Below are 19892 nucleotides of genomic sequence, written 5' to 3'. Positions count from 1 at the left end.
GGTCTGCACAGTTCAAATCACTCACAGCAACAAAGCCTTCCATACTCCTACTAGGATGGTTCATTAAGCCCCACTTAAAGCATCCTGTGGCTTTCCAAATCCAAAGTCCCCAAATCCACAATCCTCCAAACAAAAGCATGGTCAGGTCTACCACAGCAATGCCCAAGTCCTGGTATCCACTTCTGTCTTAGTTAGGCTTTTAGGGCTGTGAACAGACACCATGGCCAAGGCAACTCTTATAAAAACATTTATTTGGGGCATACCATCAAGGTGGGAGCGTGGTAGCATCCAGGAAGGCATGGAGCAGGAGGCGCTGAGAGTTTTATGTCTTCATCTGAAGGCTGCTCTGAGGAGACTCACTTCCAGGCAGCTAGGATGAGGGTATTAAAGCCCACACCCACAGTGACACGCCCACTCCAACAAGGCTAGACCTCCTAACAGTGCCACTCTCTGGGCCAAGCATATGCAAACCATCACATATGTGCATACCCCTCATATCGTAATAGTGAGTCCTTCAAAGGTATACAATGGGTTGAACAGCATCCCTCCACATCCCCACTCTTGTCCTTTCTGGATTTGGAAACAGCATCCTTGTAGATACTGTTACCATGGGACCCTACTGATGCAGGACAGCCCTAAATCCCATCTGAATGCTGCCCTCACAACAGGAGAGAACACCCAAACTCGCAGCGGAAGACAGCACGTGAGGATGGAGACAGACACAAGCAAGCAAGGACAGTCAAAGCGGCTGCAGACCACCATGCCAAGGGCTGCCGTAGGCAAACGTTTCACTTCAGAACCCCAGCTCCACAGTTCCCACAGGATAATTTGTTTGGAGCCATCCAGACTGCACACTTTGTTTTGGCAGCATTAGAAATTAACAGTATGGGCTGGAGAGATGGCTCAGCGGATAAGAGCACCCAACTACTCTTCCAGAGGTCCTGAGTTCAATTCCCAGCAACCACATGATGGCTCACAACCATCTGTCATGGGATCCGATGCCCTCTTCTGGTGTATCTGAAGACAGCTACAGTGTACTTATATATAATAAATAAATAAATCTTAAAAAAAAAAAGAAATTAACAGTGTGTCTAACTAACAGTATTATGCATATAGTTTTTAATATACATATGACCTAAGAAGGATCATATATATATATTTATATATATATTTATATATTTATATGTATATACTTAGGGAATAAAATTTTAGGCCAAGTGTGGTGGTACATGTGCAATAATCCTAGCACTTAGGAGGAGGCTAAAGTAAAACTATCATGAAGGTCATCCTGGGACCACACACACACACACACACACACACACACACACACACACACACACAGAGTTAGGACTATGGCTCAAGCCCTGGATTCAACTCTACAACTAAAAAGGAGGGCTTTTTCATGTGCATGAGTGTTCCTGTGTGTGCAGGTGTGCCTGAACATGGGTGTGGAGGACAGAGACAACCCTGACCTCAGCCTCAATAATGTCACCCTCAGAAACAGTAACCAAGCAGCCAACAGCCTGGCTTTCCAGCACTGGGACCACAGTGTGCGCCATCGTGCTCGCAGGTAAGTCCCAGGTATCAAACACAGGGCCTTGTGCTCACGAGGCAAGCACTTCACCAACTGAATGAGCCTTCTTTCTCCCCAGTCCCAATGAGTATTTTTACTTTTTAAAAATTGTTTTAGTTAGGTATGGTGGTGCTTGCTTTTAATCCCAGCACTTGGGAGGCACGGGCAAGTAAATCTCAGTTCAAGAGGTCACTAAACATACAGTGACAGCTCCTGTCTCAAAATCAGTCAGTCAGTCAATCAATCAATCAACCAAAAAAACAAGCCAAAATGGAAAATGCTTTAATTGCTTCTCAGTCTTTTGGCTAAGGTCATGTATAAAAATATTTTAAATTATTTTTATTATTGTTTATGAGTGCACGTGGAGACTAGAGAACAAGTTTATCTCCTTCCACCTTTATGTGGGTTCTGGGGATCAAACTCAGGCTGAAGGCTCACAAGGCAAGCATCTTTACCCTGTGAACCACTGTGCTAGCCCAAGAGTACTTTTCTTAAGAACAAAATCTTGATTATCAATGAGACAGATCTAGTTGCTCCCAAGGCAGCCCTAAGAAGTCCGTGCAGGAGCAGAGCGGGCAGCCATGCAAGGAAGATGAGGGGTGAGACTGTGAGGACCACGTAGCACAGGCTGCTCAGGTGTCAAGGGGAGCTGTTTTTGCTTTCCACACAGCCCTGAGGTCACTGAGGGGGAATGGCCAGCCATGGAGTGTGGAGAATCCTCCCACAGTATCCTAGTGGCATAGATGAGGGTGGACTCAGCTGGCCCCTCTACCTATAAAGGTGCTGTCTGTCTGTAATAGTGGCCGGGGTTGCCATAGAGTGAGCAAGCTCCTACTTGGCAGCCAGGCTTCCTCCAGCTCTATAAAACACTGCTTCCTGTCTCCTGCTGCCTGTGGTTCCCACCCACCCCCTCCAGTTTGCAGCAGCAAGGCAGAGGCCACCCAGGCCGGCTCTCAGCAGCTGTCCATCTTTCCCTAAGTCAGGGCTCCCTAACTGCAGACACCGTCCTCTAACTAGTTATCTTAGAAAACAAAACCAAGCATGACCCAGAGGAGAAAATCTTGGAGCCACCTCTCAGGTCAGTCAGAGTTCTCACAGGCAGACAATTCCAGCGTTAGGCAAGCCAGTCAGCCTCTACCGCAGCACTCTCCTCACGTGAGTCTGTGAGGACTGAGAAAAGAACACGAGGTCTACAGCACAGTGCCATTTCAAGGCGCTTGTCACAGGAGGTGAGAGCTGCCTAGCACCAACCAGGCCTGGAGCCCAATCTCCAGCAGCTGAGGGAGAAGCCTCTTATTATGTCTGTTTCTGAAATCCAAGTATTTCATAGCTGGGCAGTGGCTGTAACTCTAAGCCTTATTTATTCCTTAGTCCTAAAGCAATGAAGGGTCTGCTATTTCCCCAAACTCCTCAATGACACTGGATCCGTGGCCGCCTCCTTTTGAAGTGCAGAATGCAGAAAGCTCTCCTTGTGAGCACAGATCCAGCTTCTCCACACGAGGGCCAGCCCAGGCCTGTGCACTGTAAAGGTGTGTACTGACTGAAAACCGTCCACTGAGCTCACCTCAGGTCTCTGTGTAAGTGTGGTGAGGTGCTATTTCCTGGAGCACCAACACGAGTGGCAACCTCACAGAGGGAACTGCTCCCTGCTGCTCAGCAAGTGTGTGCCATGGCTCCTGGGGTGAGCGGGCCTCATGAGCTCCTCCTTATCCAGGATGGAATGAATGATGCCGGCGCCATCTTGTACAAACAGATACACGTATCTTTAAGTTTGTTTTCTGTTTTTTGTTTTTTCAGTTTTTTGAGAGGGTTTCTCTGTGTAGCCCTGGCTGTCCTGAAACTCACTCTGTAGACCAGGTTGGCCCCAAACTCAGAGATCCTCCTGCCTCTGCCTCCTGAGTGCTGGGATTAAAGGTGTGCACCCCTTTTGCCTGGTAGCCACAATATCTTTGATGTAAATGATTTCAGCAAAACTCAAATGCTTATATGTCAGAAATCTGTGAGGGAAAATGTCAAGTTGCATAAATTGTGTATGAATTTTCAAGTGGAATTAACTGTGGTACTGGAAATTGGTATTCAAGTGTATGGCAATGAATAAACATGGCATTTCCAGGCAGTTTAAAATAAATCCCCATAGACAAAGCCTCATGGCTGAGCTCTGATCACACAATGTTCTCTTCCTCTGGTTTTCTCTTCAGAACTTCCTCAAATGTACAAAGATAGCTTTCAAAGGGGACCAATCCAAGGGGATTTTTATGATTGATAATGTCAGGCTTTAAGGAATGACATTATGATTTTATGAAAGTTAGCTTAAACCAGTCAAGTTTTTTTCTGGAAACATTTTCTAAAAAAGTTATCCTGGATTCTAAAGGTTTCAGAGCAAAGTTATAAAAGAATGTGGCCAAGTGAAATTTATATGACCAAAGCAGCAGCAGCAGCAACGACAACACAAAAACCAAACAAAAAAAGTGTAGTCAATAGTGACAACCAACTCCTGAAAGGTGCTCTCTGTCTGCACCATTGTGAGTGCTGTGGCACACATGTGTACACACACACACACACTGCAGCGCACAGACATGCAGCACTCTCACACTCACACACATGATTGGCATATACACACACAATGCACACGACACTAATTAGCACATTTTTCTCAAAACTTAACAGGGTTTGGGAGTAAGCTCAGCAGAAGGTTCTAGCACGACTGTTCACACAGTGCTGTGTTTAATTTCCAGAGTGGAAGAGGAGAAAGAGGAGGGAGAGGAGACAGGACTCTTCCCCTGAGTAGTACCCCTCTACTCTTTATCAGACAGTAGGTCTGGGGTGATCCCATTCCTTGCTGTTTTCACCCAGCCTCCTTGCAGCCTGTAAGGCCCAGTATCTCTGCTGCTGCACTGCTGCAGGGCCTCTGCAACCTGCTGGGCTGGCAAAACTGCCACGCTCCAGAGCACTACACCAGGGTCACTCACTTACTGTGGTAGCGAGAAGGAGCAAGGCGACAAAGTGACCAACACCAGCCCAATCAGATAACAGTGGTGCGAGGACCTGGTTAGAGTTGTCTAACACAGGCAGAGAAGCCAGGGGAGAAGGCTCTTCTGTGGACACCCATCCCTACCATGGTGTCCTAACGTTAAAGAACTTGAACTTGACCCCTCCAGACATGCTTCTCTGGCAAGCCTAACTTCTCTGAGCGCCAGTTTCCTTGTCTGTAAAATATGGACAGTACAGCTCATTCCGTAGTCACAGCAAGGGTTGCGCTAAGTCACACAATACTAGGAAGGTGTCTCTTACTAGATCGAATAACCCTTTTCCATCAAATACTGTCAAAAACCCTGGATCTCAGGTTGGGCATAATGGCTCATGCCTACAATTCCAGTGTTGGTGGGTCTGAGGCCAGCCTGAGACACAGACCAAGTTCTAGGACAGGCTCATCGACACAAGATCCTATCTCAAACAAACAAATCAAACAAAAAGAACAGCGTACTCCTAAGTAAGCACAGCCTTCTACCTGGGAAGGGTTTGTCTTCCTCTCTTCCTTGCAGAGGAACGCCCTTATTCTCTGGCATGTACTTCTTGGTAATGGGCAAGGACACCAGCCGAATGTGATGAATGAGTGAGCGCCAGGTGTGAGCTCCAGAAAGCACTGGCTCGGGTGCTAATGAGCTAAAAGGCTGAATTACAAAGTAGGCAGTGAACAAGATTAATCCCAGAGTTAGGAGGACCTAGAAGGAAAGACAAGAGTGACATTAAGAGTTGCCCCAACATAGAAAGTCCCGTATCACTGAGGAGAAAACCACACCTCTTTGCTACTTCAGTGTACCTAGAGCTAATCCAGACCATAAACCAGCCATTCACTTGCACCTCTGAAGGCATTGAAGCTCAAGAGCTATGAGGCCTGCAAGGCTCCCCAAGCCTCCATCCCACTGCCAGGTGCTACGTCCACTGCACAAACACACAGCTTTCACCTGATGCCAATCAACAGCACAGTCACATTTCCTAGTAGGACAGGACAGCAAGAACAAAGGCCTGTTCATACTAGAACAACCCTGCTCAGCACTGAGTCCGCAGTAACTGGGAGGGACGCTGAGGCGTCTGAGATGGGCTTTCCAAGTGACATGTTACCTTATACATGGCTATAAGGAGAGGGTACTGGGGTGGTCCCCTTTGAGGTTCATTCTTTTCGAGTAGCTGTCTGATAAACTTTTCAATCGCCTTCTCGGACATTCCACACTGATGGCCTGTCTGTCTCACCAAATCAACAGTCTCTGAAAGTTTGTCATAGATGCTGATCTCATTAGCAGCAAGATCCATGTCTTCCAAAATGAAATCCCTGAGAGGGAACAAAAGGAAAAGGACAGTTTCTTTAAAGTTCTTCCTGCCCAAGCTACCTCTTTCAACAACATTTCTTTCTTTCTCTCTCTCTCTCTCTCTCTCTCTCTCTCTCTCTCTCTCTCTCTCTCTCTCTCGTATTTAAGTACACTGTAGCTGTCTTCAGACACCAGAAGAGGGCATCAGATCCCATTACAGATGGTTGTGAGCCACCATGTGGTTGCTGGGATTTGAACTCAGGACCTCTCGAAGAGTAGTCAGTGCTCTTAACCACTGAGCCATCTCTCCAGCCCCTCAACATTTTTTGACTCTCTGAGAGAACACATATTTTGTTTTTTCCTTCCAAAGCACACCAAATACTTTGACCAAATATAACAAATACCTAAAAACAACGTCAAACTGTTGTATATGCACACTTTTGAAAAGATTGTTCTCTGTTTTGAACCCACACCTTGCTATGTTACTCAGGGTGTTATAGTTCTGAGGCTTGAGTGACTCAGTCTCTTGGATGCTGAGATTTCAGCCCCAGACAGGCCACTGTGTCCACTTTATACATAAGTCATAAAATGTCATTTAGCTAGGCTGTGTGTGGTATGCATGCCTTCAATCCCAGCACTCAGGGGGCAACAGCAGGTGGATCTGTGTGATTTCAAGGCTAGCTTGGGCAACATAGAGAGACCCAGACTCAAAAAGAACTTTTTTTAATTAAATGCCTTCCTATTTTTTTCATATAGGAGTTCTAGTGCATAGGACCTCCCTACCTCCAAAAGTGCAGATGGCTCTTACCTGCCTACTTCAGTCTCTAACCTTAAAGAGCACTGGCATGACGCATGCCGAGTCCTTAGTAAGGATACGCTTCACCTGGATGACAGACCAGCAGTCAAGCAGCTCCACAAAGAGCAGCGGCCTGGTATGTCACTGCTCAGGGTGACAGAGTACAGCTCCTCTCCCTGCAATGTGCCTCCTTCCTCCCATGGGCACCTTCTGTTTGGTCTTCTTTCTGCCTAAACACTTGAGTACAGCTCGCACATCAGAATTGCCTAGAATTTTTATAGGGCTGCTTCAACCTGTCCACTCTTGCGAGCTGCTCTCCTCATGCTAACCCTCAGGCAGGTCCGAGGTGACCCGATGGAGCTCTCTAGTCCTTATCATATCTGACTTACAAACAGCCACGGTTCTAAAGTGGTGGCTCCCTGTGGTTGTGATCTACCTTTCTCTGAAGGTTGGTGGTATTGAGCACCTTCCCCAGTGCCTACAGGGCTTTTAGACCACTGTTCTACAGGAAAGGCTGTCTTTTGTGTCTTTTGTCTCTTGGACTGTCTCATTAGTCTGTGGAAATTCTCACTGTGCTCTGTCCTGGACAACAGGCAAACATTCCCTCGGACATCTTCCTGTTGGCAGTACTAGGGTTGGAGCAAAGCTCAGCTCCAGTTCATTTTCCTTCCTTCTTTCTCTCTTTTTTTTCTTTTAAATTTATTTATTTTTAAGGAAAAAGTGTTGTGTAACCCAGGCTGGCCTCAAACCTGATGTCTAGCTAAAGCTGTCCTTGAACTCCTAACCGTTGGGTGTGTACTACCATAGCAGGCCGGAAAGTGACTTCCTTTTTGTACCTTTTCTTTTTTTAAGTTACATATGTGTGTGAGTGCAGGTAAGTGCACACATGTGCAGGTGCAGAGACCATGAGTTTAGCACTGCATAAGCTGAGCGCTGGGAACTGCCCTTGTGTCCTCTTCAGAGCCCTCCCCCCCAGCCCCACCCCACCCTCTTGACAGCACAGCTTTTACGCTCTGCAGAAGTCCAGTGCCTCCCTCCCTTTGCTGCCTGCACTCCTGGCCTTACACTTAGGAAGCTAGTGCCTCATTCCTTATCACAGAAGTTTTACATCTTTAAAGGTTATTTTATGTATAAGTGTTCTGCCTGCAAAGCATGTCCGTGTACCATATGTGTGCATGGTGCCCTCAGAGGCCAGAGGATGGCATCAGATCTCCTCGGACTAGAGTTACAGATAGCTGTGGAGTCACTGTGTGGGTACTGGCAATGGAACCAGGACCTCTGGAAGAGAAGAAGCCAATGTTCTTAACTACTGAGCCACTGCTCCAGCCCCACAAAGGTCGGTCTTTATGCTTTCTTCTAAGAGTTTTATAATTCTAGCTTATAAATTAGTTTTCTGGACCACTTTAAATTTATTTTTGTGTGATATAAAGAAGGATCCAATCTCATTCTCTTACATTTGCTGATTGAAGACATACATTGTGTGTGTGTGTGTGTGTGTGTGTGTGTGTGTGTGTGTGTGTGCTTTAAGTAATGCTGGGAATTGAACCCAGGGCCTCATGTATGCCAGGCAAGCAGTCTACCACTGGTCCTCCTGTCTCAGCCTTCTCAGAGCTTTTGCTGCTACTGTTGTGTAGCCCTGGCTGTCCTAAAACTCACTTCTTAGACCAGGCTGGCCTCAAACTTAGATTCACCTGTATCTGCCTCTTGAGAGTTGGGAATGAAGACTTTCAGCACCACCACGCCAGGCTGCCTTTTGAGTGTACTTTTAATCCTAGTACACAGAATGCCAAGGCAGAAAGGTTAAGAATCCAAGGTCAATCTGGGCTTGGGTATACAAATTTCAGACCGGCCTGGGCTATACAGAGGAACCCTGTTTTATTGTTTATTTACTTAAAAAAAAGAAATATACATGTACCACTCCAGTGAAAGTTAGAATCATTTGGGGAATGAAGTGTGTGAAATAAGAACTTAAAAAAAAAAAATCAGGGCTGGAGAGATGGCTCAGTAGTTAAGAGCACTGACTGTTCTTCCCGAGGTCCTGAGTTCAAATCCCAGCAACCACATGGTGGCTCACAACCATCTGAAATGAGATCTGATGCCCTCTTCTGGTATGTCTGAAGACAGCTACAGTGTGCTCATAATATATAATAAACAAATAAAATATTAAAAAAAAAGGTCAAGCATAAGTACTTTTAAAAAAATCAGTACACTACTACTAGTGGGAGGGATATAAAACAGGGAATGAAAAAACAGCTGTCAGTTTTTAAAAAATTAAACACTGAGGGCTGGAGAGATGGCTCAGCGGTTAAGAATACTGACTGCTGGGGTTGGGGATTTAGCTCAGTGGTAGAGCGCTTGCCTAGCAATCGCAAGGCCCTGGGTTCGGTCCCCAGCTCCGGGAAAAAAAAAAAAAAAAAAAAAGAATACTGACTGCTCTTCCAGAGGTCCTGAGTTCAATTCCCAGCAACCACACGGTGTCTCACAACCATCTGTAATGGGATCTGATGCCCTCTTCTGGTGTGTCTGAAGACAGAGACAGTGTACTCACATACATTAAATAAATAAACTTTAAAAAACATTGAGTTTACATATATCATACAACAACTCTACTCACAGGTATGTACCCAAGAGAACTTAGACCTATGTCCACATAAAGACTTGAACACCAATCTTAGCAGTGGCATTTCTCCTAACAGCCTTGAAACAGAAACAGTCCAAAAGTCTGAACAAACGAATGTGACAGGTACATTTATGGACATTACAGACAACGAGAGTGATGGAGTCCTAACACAGCTGTGTGGCGCAGCCTTGAAAACCCCGTGATGTTGGGGACAATCAGAGAGCAAGAGCAGGGGAGTCTGCAGACACAAAGCCGACCACTAATGCTAATCAATGCTGCCTGAGGGAAGGATGAATTGAAGACAGAGAACAAAAGGCAGCCCTCTCTAGAGTGACTGAACGTTCTCACCCTGAGTCAGTGACAGGGTGTGAGCATAAACTGTGCTTCTCAAGCGGGTGAACTTAGAAGAAATAAATTATATATTCTTTCTTTTTTTCATTTTTAGAAACAACCCTGGCTATCCTGAACTCACTCTATAGATCAGGCTGGACTTGAACTCAGACCCCCCTGCTTCTACCTCCAGAGTGCTGGGATTGAAGGTGTGTGCCACTACCACCTATCAGTAAATCATATCTTTAAAAAGGCTAATATATATTTATGGATTTGCCCTTACCTCTGCTGTGGCATTTATTATACTATACTATGTTCTACCTCCATTGCCCAGTCACTGGTGTCTGACTTCTATGAGGGTGGGATACATACGGTGTATATCTCCTTACCAGAGGTCAATGTCTGGAGCATATGAAGATTTGCATACACTTGGTGAGAAGGAGAAGGATAATGGCTGGCTGAGGACCAACACAAGAAACTATAAAGGACTCTGAGAAATCTAAGGCCTGGGGATGGAGTGCAATTGGCAGCGGCCTGCTGAGCATCCATGGGGCCCTAGGCTCAGTCCTCAGCACCGAATAAACTTGGGCACGGAAACACACATGCGCAAGGTGGAGGCAGGAGGACCAGGAGTGCATCCTCCACTCAGAAAGGATCTAGGCTGGCTTGTGCAGGCCTGAAGCTCATGGAGAGCCTCCTGTCTCTGTGTGGGATCACAGGCATGTATGAGGGCTGGAGTGATGGTGGGTAAAAGCACTGGCTTCTCCTCTAGAGGACCTGGGTTTGATTCAGAGCATCCTATGGTGGCTCATACCATCTGTAACTCAAGACCAGGGGACCTGATGCCATCACTGACCTCTGAGAACACTGCATGCATAAAATGCATACCCACACAGGCAAAACACCCATATACACTTGAAAATGAAATCTTTTACAATTAAAGGTTATCTTAAAGGCATGCGCCATCATGCCTGGCCTTCCAATAGAGATCCTCTTACCTCATGTGTTCCTAGCTATAAACTACTTGTTAGCATGTGCAGAACAGAACGATCATTTGAAGTCACCCAGGTCAATGTCTTTTTTTTTTTAAAGATGTATTTATTTTATATTCGTGGGTACACTGTGGTTGTTGATATCTTCAGACACACCAGAAGAGGGCATCAGATCTCATTACAGATGGTTGTGAGTCACCATGTGGTTACTGGGAATTGAACTCAGGACCTCTGGGAGAGCAATCGGTGCTCTAACCACTGAGCCATCTCTCCAGCCCCGGGTCAATGTCTTAATTTCTGGGTGAAGAAGAGATGCATCTGAGACAGTCAGCTGCCATGTGGACCTCACTCTGCCCATAAAGCCCTTGGTGAGCAATCAGAAGGGACTAGAAAGCACTCAGAGCCACTCTAAGGTCAAACCAAACCAATCAGGATGTTGTGTTTCCAAGCCTCATACTTGGGGCACATATCTTGTGATCCCACAGAACTGGGAGGGCTGGGAGCTAAGGATGTAGCTCAGTTGGTAGAATGATTGCTCAGTGTGCATAAAGCCCAGGGTTCCAGCACTGAGTGCAGGCAGGAGGGTCACAAGGTCAAAGTCATTCTGGCTACAAAGCAAGTTCAAGACAAGCCTAGAATACATATAACCATGCTCCCTCCCACAAAAGGAAAATCTCCAAAGAACAGTAAGTTAGGTGATGATCTGTAACCATAAAGCTCCCACTGCTACTCTATGGAGCATCTCTGGGACAAAAGAAATGAGAGCCGTTAAGGAAAGACAGCCATGGGTCCCAGTTCAGTGGGAAACCCACGGGGAGGGCCTGGGGCTCGGAGCAGTGATGGCAAGAACAAGGCTCTGGGCTCGATCCCCAGCACACGCAGAGGAGACTAAGATGGTAATACATTTGACCCTTCTGTGACTAATTCCAGAGACAGCGGTTTTCTGCTTAAACCGGAGCCTGTAAAACTGATCGTACTGAGAGAATCTTAGTAGTTGGACACAACGTTAATTAGATAACACCGACAACTACAAGTCTTGCCCATTAACAACACGAAGCAGGAAGTCACAGCCAGCAGTGAGCATGAGAAGGAGTGAGAGACTGAGGCTGACGACAGACAATCCATTTACCTCCAGAAAGAGGGTCCAGCCTGGCAGAGAGGAGCTTTGCCTCGGAGGGAAGTTCAGAAGACTGAGTTCGATTCCTTAACAGTGGTTTAACCCTGCAAAGGCAGAGGCAGTGTCACCAGGGGAGTCAGGAACCACGGCCTCTGTCCCACCCTTCACAGACAGTCATCCTTCATTAGCGATAGGGGAGAGAGTTCAAGACTCTCAGTGTAAGCCTGAAACCACACTGCACTGTGCTGTTAGACACACAAGGTTCTCTCATACACGCTTATCAGTAAGTTTAACTTACAAATAAGGAAACAGGACAATGACAATACACTCTAATGATAAGTCACGGGAATCTAGTCTCACTCTCAAATGTCTTGTACTTACCCTTCTTAGGATTCTGTGAGGTGCTAAATGTATATGCAAATCACATGCGGTGAAGGACATAGGCATCTTACTTAACAGCATTAGGAAGGATTACCCTGGGGACAAGACACTGCGAAGTTACTAACGAGAAGGTGGCAGACACGCACACAGAAATACTGAACAAGGGATGGCTCTGCCCTGGCAGATTAGTGTGAGTTCGGCACGCCACTCAGAGGGCACACAACTCAGAACATAGGCACTGCAACATAACATCTGTAACTGTCCAGTGAGCATTTTCTGTCTGGGGAGAATACGGTACTGAGTTCCACAGGCTCTGGTGGGGCTTGACAAAACGTTGATGCTTTCACACCTTTTCCCTGCTGGTTAAAGGCACACTTGGGTCAGGGGTTCAAGCCCCAGCACTGCAAAATGAAGGAAGTAACAAAGGCACCCCCTGAAGTGGCTGCTTCAGTACAATAGCTCTCAACCAAAGGTAACTGTGATCACATTGGAGATATCATTACCACATTCAGTGACGTCTGAAAGTGTGGGGTAGGATTGTTTGTTTTTATTGTAAAAATGAGAGGAGCCCTATTAGCATCTAGTAGTAAAGAGGCAACATCACACAGGGCCCATCAGTCTGCCACATAAGAATGGTTTTGCTCAAAGAAAAGAGAGCTGCCCCTAGTTTTCAAGAGAGGCCTGTAGGGGTGAGGCAGGATGCTGTCTACAGTGAAGGGGACTCAGGATAGGTAGGGTAGGATAAGCAGGGTAGGTCTGAAGAGCAGTTCCCACAGCTCCACCTGGGACTCAGTTCCCATGGGAACAGAAGAGAAGGGAGGCTTGTGGACTGCTGGGACTGAAGATGTTAGGAAGAGCTGAGCATGGTGGGACTATCCCAGAATGCCAGAACTGGGAGGCAAGAACATCAGGAGTTCCAAGCCATTCTCAGATATATATTAAGTTCAGGGCCATCTTGGGCTATGTAAGATCCTGATTCAAAAAAAAAAAAAAAAAAATGGACAAACAGGAAAGAGAGGGAGGTCAGGAATTAAGAATGCTTGGGGTTCTTGTCAAAGATTTGGCACCCACACCCTGGCTCATGACCAGCTGTAACTCCAATTCCAGGGAATCTAACACCCTGTTCTGACTTCGTGGGCACTATATACATATGGTGTACGCACGCACACACACACACACACACACACACACACACACCTCTATATAAAATAAAATAAATTTTATATAAAAGCCAAAAAGCCAAACAAGTTTGTTGAAAGCAGAAAAGAGACTAGAGAAGAGAATGCATGTAATTGTCACTTTTGCAACAGTCCCTCCATTGACATGACATGTCCTGAACACTGACATGAACAGCTGTGCAGCCCAGCAACTCTAAGACACAATTCTCTCCCCACCCCACCACAGAATAAATGCAATAAGGTTTTAGTTATAAATTACAGAGATCTATCACATAGCAGAGCCACCCAGACTGCACCTCCAGTCTCTATCTTCCCCCCAACCCTTTCAAACTTCTGGAAAACAGAGGAAACAATGAACATGTACACAGTGTCCACTTAGACGTGTCTGTTGTCAACACTGACCCACATCTGCTCTCTCTTTCTCTCTGTGTCTGCTTCTTTCTCTCTCTCTGTCTAGTTTTTCAAAACAGGGTTTCTCTGTGTAGCCCTGGCTGTCCTCAAACTGGCTCTGCAGACCAGAGTGGCCTCTAATGTAGAGATCCACCTGCCTCTGCCTCCTGAGTGCTGGGGTCAAAGGTGTGCGACACCACACCTGGCTGTTTCTTATCAGACTCCTTTGACAACAACTGTGACACATTATTCAGTCATCTCTCCATATTTGAGCATCCCGAAAGAATTTCCCCGGTAACAGTGACATGCCTCACTGTCGTTCCCACTAAAATGACTGGTCTCTACTGTTACCCAGTACTCAGCGTGGAGTCCCATGACTCGCTCTACACACTCGCACACACCTCCACACCGTTCGAAGACCTCGGACACCCTTGGCCACTGGCTCTGACCGATTCAACACAGAACGTTCCTGGTTTGTTATTTTGCCTTCTCACCTAGCAGAAATCTGCACATCTTTAAACTTACCTCTCTGCCCTCCAAGTCTTGCCTTTTCCTGTTTCTACCTTTAAACGCTCTATTCCTCTGGAGCCGTAATGCTAGGCCTGCCTTCCTCGAGCCTCCACCATTCACGAACCTGCTGAGTCACATGCCTGTGCTCTCACTTGGCCAATTTGGCTCTCATTAGTCACCAATGGCTTCCCTGGTGCCAAGTCCAAAGGGCATCTTTCAGTGACCGCTCTATCTGACCTCTGTGCAGTACCCGCCGTCAGAACCCATTTTCTCCGAGTCCTCTCAGCCTGGCACACCTGTCTTGCTCTCCCGGCAGAGATCAACATGTACCAGTTGTCCTTGACGTTCACTCTCACCACAGCTCGACTACAGCTGTGAGTGATTCCCAAATCTTCTTCAGCCCACAATTCTTTCTCAGAGCTCAGGGCCAACCCTATTTACCCACAGGGCTGACCTGACTCCCCACTGTGGAAGGTTTGTGTAACTGACCTTGTTTTCCTGTCAGCTCAGCCTCCCTCATCCTCTTCAAATGTTTACTTTCCTCCTTGTGCACGCTGGCATGTGGAGGTCGTGGAGGTCGGCTCTGGCCTTCTAGAGATCCCAGGGATCAAACTCAGCTCATCAGACTCCACAGTGAATACTTTTACCTGCCAAGCCATCCCTCAGACCCTCCCTCCCTTTCTGTCTGTCTGTCTTTTTTATTGAAGACACTTGTGCTCTGAATTTAAATTAAAACTTTCCTTTGTCTCATTCCTGCCCATGAAATCACCACCGAATGCTTTTGATACAGGCATGACAGTCTGAACCCTAACACTCAGCAGGAGAGGCAGGAAGATCTCTGCAAGTCTGAGGCCGGCTCTGTCTACACAGTGAGCGCCAGGCCAATCAGGGCCCTGAGATAGAAACTATTATCTTTAAAAAAAAAATTAAAAAATTTTTCAGGCTGGAGAGACGGCTCAGTGGTTAAGAGCACTGATTGCTCTTCCAGAGGTATTGAGTTCAAATCCCAGCAACCACATGGTGGCTCACAACCATCTGTAATGGGATTTGATGCCCTCTTCTGGTGCATCTGAAGCCAGCTACAGTGTACTTATGTATAATAAATAAATAAAATAAATTTAATTTTTTTCTACTGTGGACCATCAGAGATAGTGTTCATCTCTGTATTCCCAGCTCTTGTCTTCGGCCTAACCCTTTTCTTATTCACAGGCAGTTTTTCTAAATAGTGAGTCAGTTTTAATTATTTATTTTATGTATGTGAGGGCATCAGAATCCATTACATGATGGATTGTGAGCCACCATGTGGGTGCTGGGATTTGAACTCAGGACCTCTGGAAGAGCAGTGAGCCATCTCTCCAGCCCCTAGTTCTCATGGCCTTTCAAGATGCCCTCCACCCTTCTGAGGGACGGTTGTGCCTGGTTGCTAAGGATGCAGGAGCTAGAACTGGAAAAACCTGGATCACCTAGACTCTTCCACTTACTGATAACCTTAAATCCTAGAGCTTCTCACCTATCACACAGGGGTGAAAAAACAGATGTGGGGAACACACCTGTAATCCTAGCACTTGGGAGTTAGAGCCAGGGGTTCAGCTACATAGCAGGTTTGGGGTTAGCCTGGATTACACAAGACCTTGTATCGAACAAAAAAAAAAGATGTGTGTGTGTGTGCATATGTGCAATTGAGGATTATACAATGGTGTATGTAAAATTTGTTCTAATATCTGAGTAAATGGAACAGTAATGACTGCTCTAAGATGAAGTCTAAGCTACCTACCACAGCCTACTATGGTCCCTCCTTGGTCCGTCTTACTTCTCCACTAAGCCTTCCTCACCTTCTCCATAACCACCCTATTTCACAGCCATTTTCCTAAAAAGCCGGTCTTGGGTGCTCCATCCAGTAAGCGAGCTCTCTGAGCCTTCACCCTAGGCTCTGTCCCTGGACCTCATCGCACCCATCGATCTGCACTTCCCCCTCCATCTCCTCCCAAACCACAGCGAGTTCTTCAAAGCAGACTAATGGAGAAAATGCAGACCCCAGAGACGCTCAGTGATTAAGAGCACTTACTAATATTTCACAGGCCCGGGTTTGGTTTTCAGTACCCACACGGGGCAACTCACAACTGTCTAAGATCCCACACCCACTCCCTAACCTCCACGTTCCAGGGGACCTAGACCTCCTTCTGGCCTCCTATATATATGTGGTGCACACACTCACTTGGAATCACAAACATTCATAGGAATTAAAAATAATAATAACGGGGTTGGGGATTTAGCTCAGTGGTAGAGCGCTTGCTTAGGAAGCGCAAGACCCTGGGTTCGGTCCCCAGCTCCGAAAAAAAGAACAACAACAACAACAAAAAATAATAATAATAACTTGGGGCTGGAGAGATGGCTCAGCGGTTAAGAGCACTGACTGCTTTTCCAGAGGTCCCGAGTTCAATTCCTAGCAACCACGTGGTGGCTCACAACTGTCTATAACTCCAATTCCAGGGCCTCTAACACCCTTACACAGACATACATACAGGTAAAACACCAGTGCACATAAGAAGAACTTTTTAAAAGTTTTTAAAAAAAATAGAGACAATAACAGCACAAAAAAGCCAAGAACCTGATGAAGGAACTAATCCACAGAAAGGCCCCGCTGCCACTGTTTCCAAGCTGTGTCTATGGTTTGCTCAGTGCCCTTCCTTTGGATATGCATCGGCCTGGTGAAGCTTTAGTGAGCAGCCAGCCTGGAAGCGAGCACCTTCCCCTTTTGTGTGTGTTAGAGAGCAGACAGAGGGCAGAGACACAAACTGGGTCACAAAGAAAATGTTCCAAGGCAGAGAAGGCAGTTTCAAAGCAGATAAGCGGAAAATGGAGAAAATGCAGGCGCAGAGACTCAGTGACTAAGGGTGGTCACTGCCATTTCAGAGGACCCGAGTTTGGCTCTTTCTGGTATACAAGCTGGGGTGTGTGAACATTCAGCCCAAACAGCAAGGCAGCAAAGGTGAACTTCTCCACACACCCACCTGCGTATATGTATGCTATGCATGTATATGTACTCCTGGGGGGTCTTGGTTTTTTTGTTTTTTTTTTTTTTTCTTTTTTTCAGAGCTGGGGACCGAACCCAGGGCCTTGCGCTTGCTAGGCAAGCGCTCTACCACTGAGCTAAATCCCCAACCCCGGGGTCTTGGTTTTTAAGATACTGTCTCATGTAGTCTATCTTCTAAGCTGGGATTAAAGGCGGTCATCAGCAAGCCTGATGGAAGCGTTAATCTGTTTTCTTTCCCTTCAGTACTGGGACCTGAACAGTGCCTGTGCATCCAGTCCAGCACTTAAGACTAAGCCGAATTCCCATTCCCTGCCATGTTCTTAAGAGAGAAACTGAAGGCTGGAGAGATGGCTCAGTGGTCAGAGCACTGACTGCTCTTCCAGAGGTCCTGAGTTCAAATCCCAGCAACCACATGGTGGCTCACAACCATCTGTAATGGGATCTGATGCCCTCTTCTGGTGTGACTGAAGACAGCTACAGTGTATTCATATACATTGAGTAAAAATATTTTTTTTAAAAAGAAGGAAACTGAAATCAACTTTGAGTTAACCAAATGAGAGAGAGAGAGATGTCCATAAAAAGCTCCACACAGGGCACTACCAAGTGAGCACATTAGAATCCCAAGTATGGAGAAGCAGTCTCTACCAAGTACATGATGACTAGACAACATCCCAGGCTACTCACGGTTTCAGATCACAAACTGTGTGGGGCTGTCGCCTAGCAGTGTGTGCCTTGTTAATGTTGCTACATACTGTGTGAAATAGCAGTTTTCAGGCTCTACCTGTGTCACCCCAGGTGACTCCATTTTGTAAGCAGCGTTTGGCTCTATTTTAAGAGGAAATGCAGAGACAGGAAGACCACACCACACCTCACTGTGCATAGGGCACCACTATCTGTTAGCATCTCTCACATGGCACAAACTGACAACCACTTACTTCTACAACAACAACAACAAAAACAAAAAAACAAAAAAAAAAACAAACCCAGACTTTTCCACCTATAGGCCTACGGAAGCAGCTAGATGCGGTGACACACGCCTTTAATCCCAGCACTTGGGAGACAGAGGCAAGTTGGAGGCCAGACTGGCCTACCCATGGAGTTCCAGGCTAGCCAGGGAGGAAAACCAAAACCAAACCAACTCTAATGTATCAAGATAAACTAGGATTCTATGAACAAGTAAGTGTACTGCATTCATACCAGGAAAACCATTATCAAATACATTAGATGGTAACAACTTATCATATACCCTAGAATGTGGCAAAGATCAAATACCCTCACTTGGACCCCGTTGAAGACTTCTAAAACTATAATGACAATGGCCCCCACTGATCATGTGACCATGAGTGTGTTCATTAAGGGCTGACAACAGAGAACTCATACCTATCTCTGGAGCTCAAGCCTGGCAAGATCCTCCCCTCCCCACCACTGTCAATGTGGCCACCCGTTTGTCCTTCCGGACCATCTTCCACTTCATTCCCGAAGCTCACCTCAATGTCGAGGTCCAGCTCGGGGCCTCCCTCTGATCTTAAAGCCTTCATACCTTATTTTGAATACTCGTCATCCCCTTTACTTCTGCTTCATGTAAGCCCTCTTTGAACTGCTGTGGTCTCTTTACCCCACCCCCAACCCCCGTGGAGCTATTCCTACACAGACATATAATTACTGTGGGATGTGTAGTCTCGGTGAGAGTTAATATCACCAGTGAAGATTAGAATAATGTATTCTATTTTCCGTGATGGCCAGCTGTCAAGGGAAATCTGGAGATCTTGGCAAAACGGCAGCCAACCAAAACCACCGTTTGGGAATCTGTTCTACCATCACGCCTGGCACCGGGAATAGACAAATGTGTCCCTGTATGTTTCTGACACAGCATACTCACGACATGTGGCCTGCAAGGTGTAAAGTCTTAAAATGAGATGGAACACCGGGTAGTTTTGATTTTTCTTCTACCGACAGGCAATTGCAAACAGTTCTTTGACCCGGGTCAAGTAGGCCAACCCACGTTCCTTCCTGAAATCTGGGACGCCAATTTTATCACATTAAGTCCACGTTAAAAATAAATAATAAAATATTTCCTCCTTGACAGCTAAGATGTCTAAGAAGGGGTCAGGGGCGGACTCTCATGATGCTAAGGTATCCGTGACAAGTTGGCGAGCGGGGTCAGGGCTTTCGGACACGACCGCCACGTCTGCGAACTAAGTTCGAGCAGAGTCCGACCCCGTTTCCCTCTCCGCGGAGCCTCCGAACGATGTCTGAAGGGAGTCTACCCCCGGGGAGCGGCCGGGGGATGTTGTCAGTCAGCAGAACGCTGGAGGCTCTCGCAGAGGGACGGGAGCGGAGGGGGAAGGTGGCGGCAGCGGCGAGGAGGGCGGCGCGAGGCTGAGGCGGCCGCGGAGGGCGGCCGGCCTCCCCCCCTCCCGGCCTCGGGCCCCAGTCACTCACATGCGGGCCCGCGCCCTCTCGGGCTCCTCCCGCCTCGGGGACACCAGCCGCCGGGCGAGGAGGATTGGCCAACAACTTCCTGCTTCCGGCAGCGCGACCCGGAAGCGATTCTCGCGCCGCGGGCCAGGCCTGGAACACAAAGGAAAAGGTCTTCGCGCCCCAGGTTCCAAAACAGATCCGGCGAGGTTGCGGCGCGCAGGGCAACTCTCGCGGTATCTGAAA

General features: G+C 46.9%; 1 protein-coding gene across 18 annotated transcripts in view; it reads right to left on the bottom strand.

Moving 5' to 3' along the window:
• Positions 1 to 19803, bottom strand: part of C20h6orf89 (similar to human chromosome 6 open reading frame 89) — a 44378-nt gene extending 24575 nt beyond the window's left edge. For 4 of the 18 annotated variants that reach the window (XR_010060642.1, XR_010060641.1, XR_010060643.1 and 1 more), the window contains exons 1-3: positions 19108 to 19636; positions 5696 to 5903; positions 5082 to 5295 (exon numbers count right to left, since the gene is read on the bottom strand). Coding sequence is in view for 15 of the 18 variants with exons in the window: in XM_006256181.5 (XP_006256243.1) it covers positions 5082 to 5295; positions 5696 to 5903; positions 19108 to 19112 (427 nt within the window). In the remaining 3 variants the exon portion in view is untranslated. The other 14 variants (XM_006256172.5, XM_063279032.1, XM_063279031.1 and 11 more) reach the window with 8 other exon arrangements.
• Between the last annotated feature and the right edge of the window lie 89 nt (positions 19804 to 19892).

This window comes from Rattus norvegicus, chromosome 20 (assembly GCF_036323735.1).
Source record: "Rattus norvegicus strain BN/NHsdMcwi chromosome 20, GRCr8, whole genome shotgun sequence".
NCBI lineage: Eukaryota > Metazoa > Chordata > Mammalia > Rodentia > Muridae > Rattus > Rattus norvegicus.
Note: the sequence above shows the minus strand (reverse complement) of the source record. Positions and strands in the feature narration are given on the sequence as shown.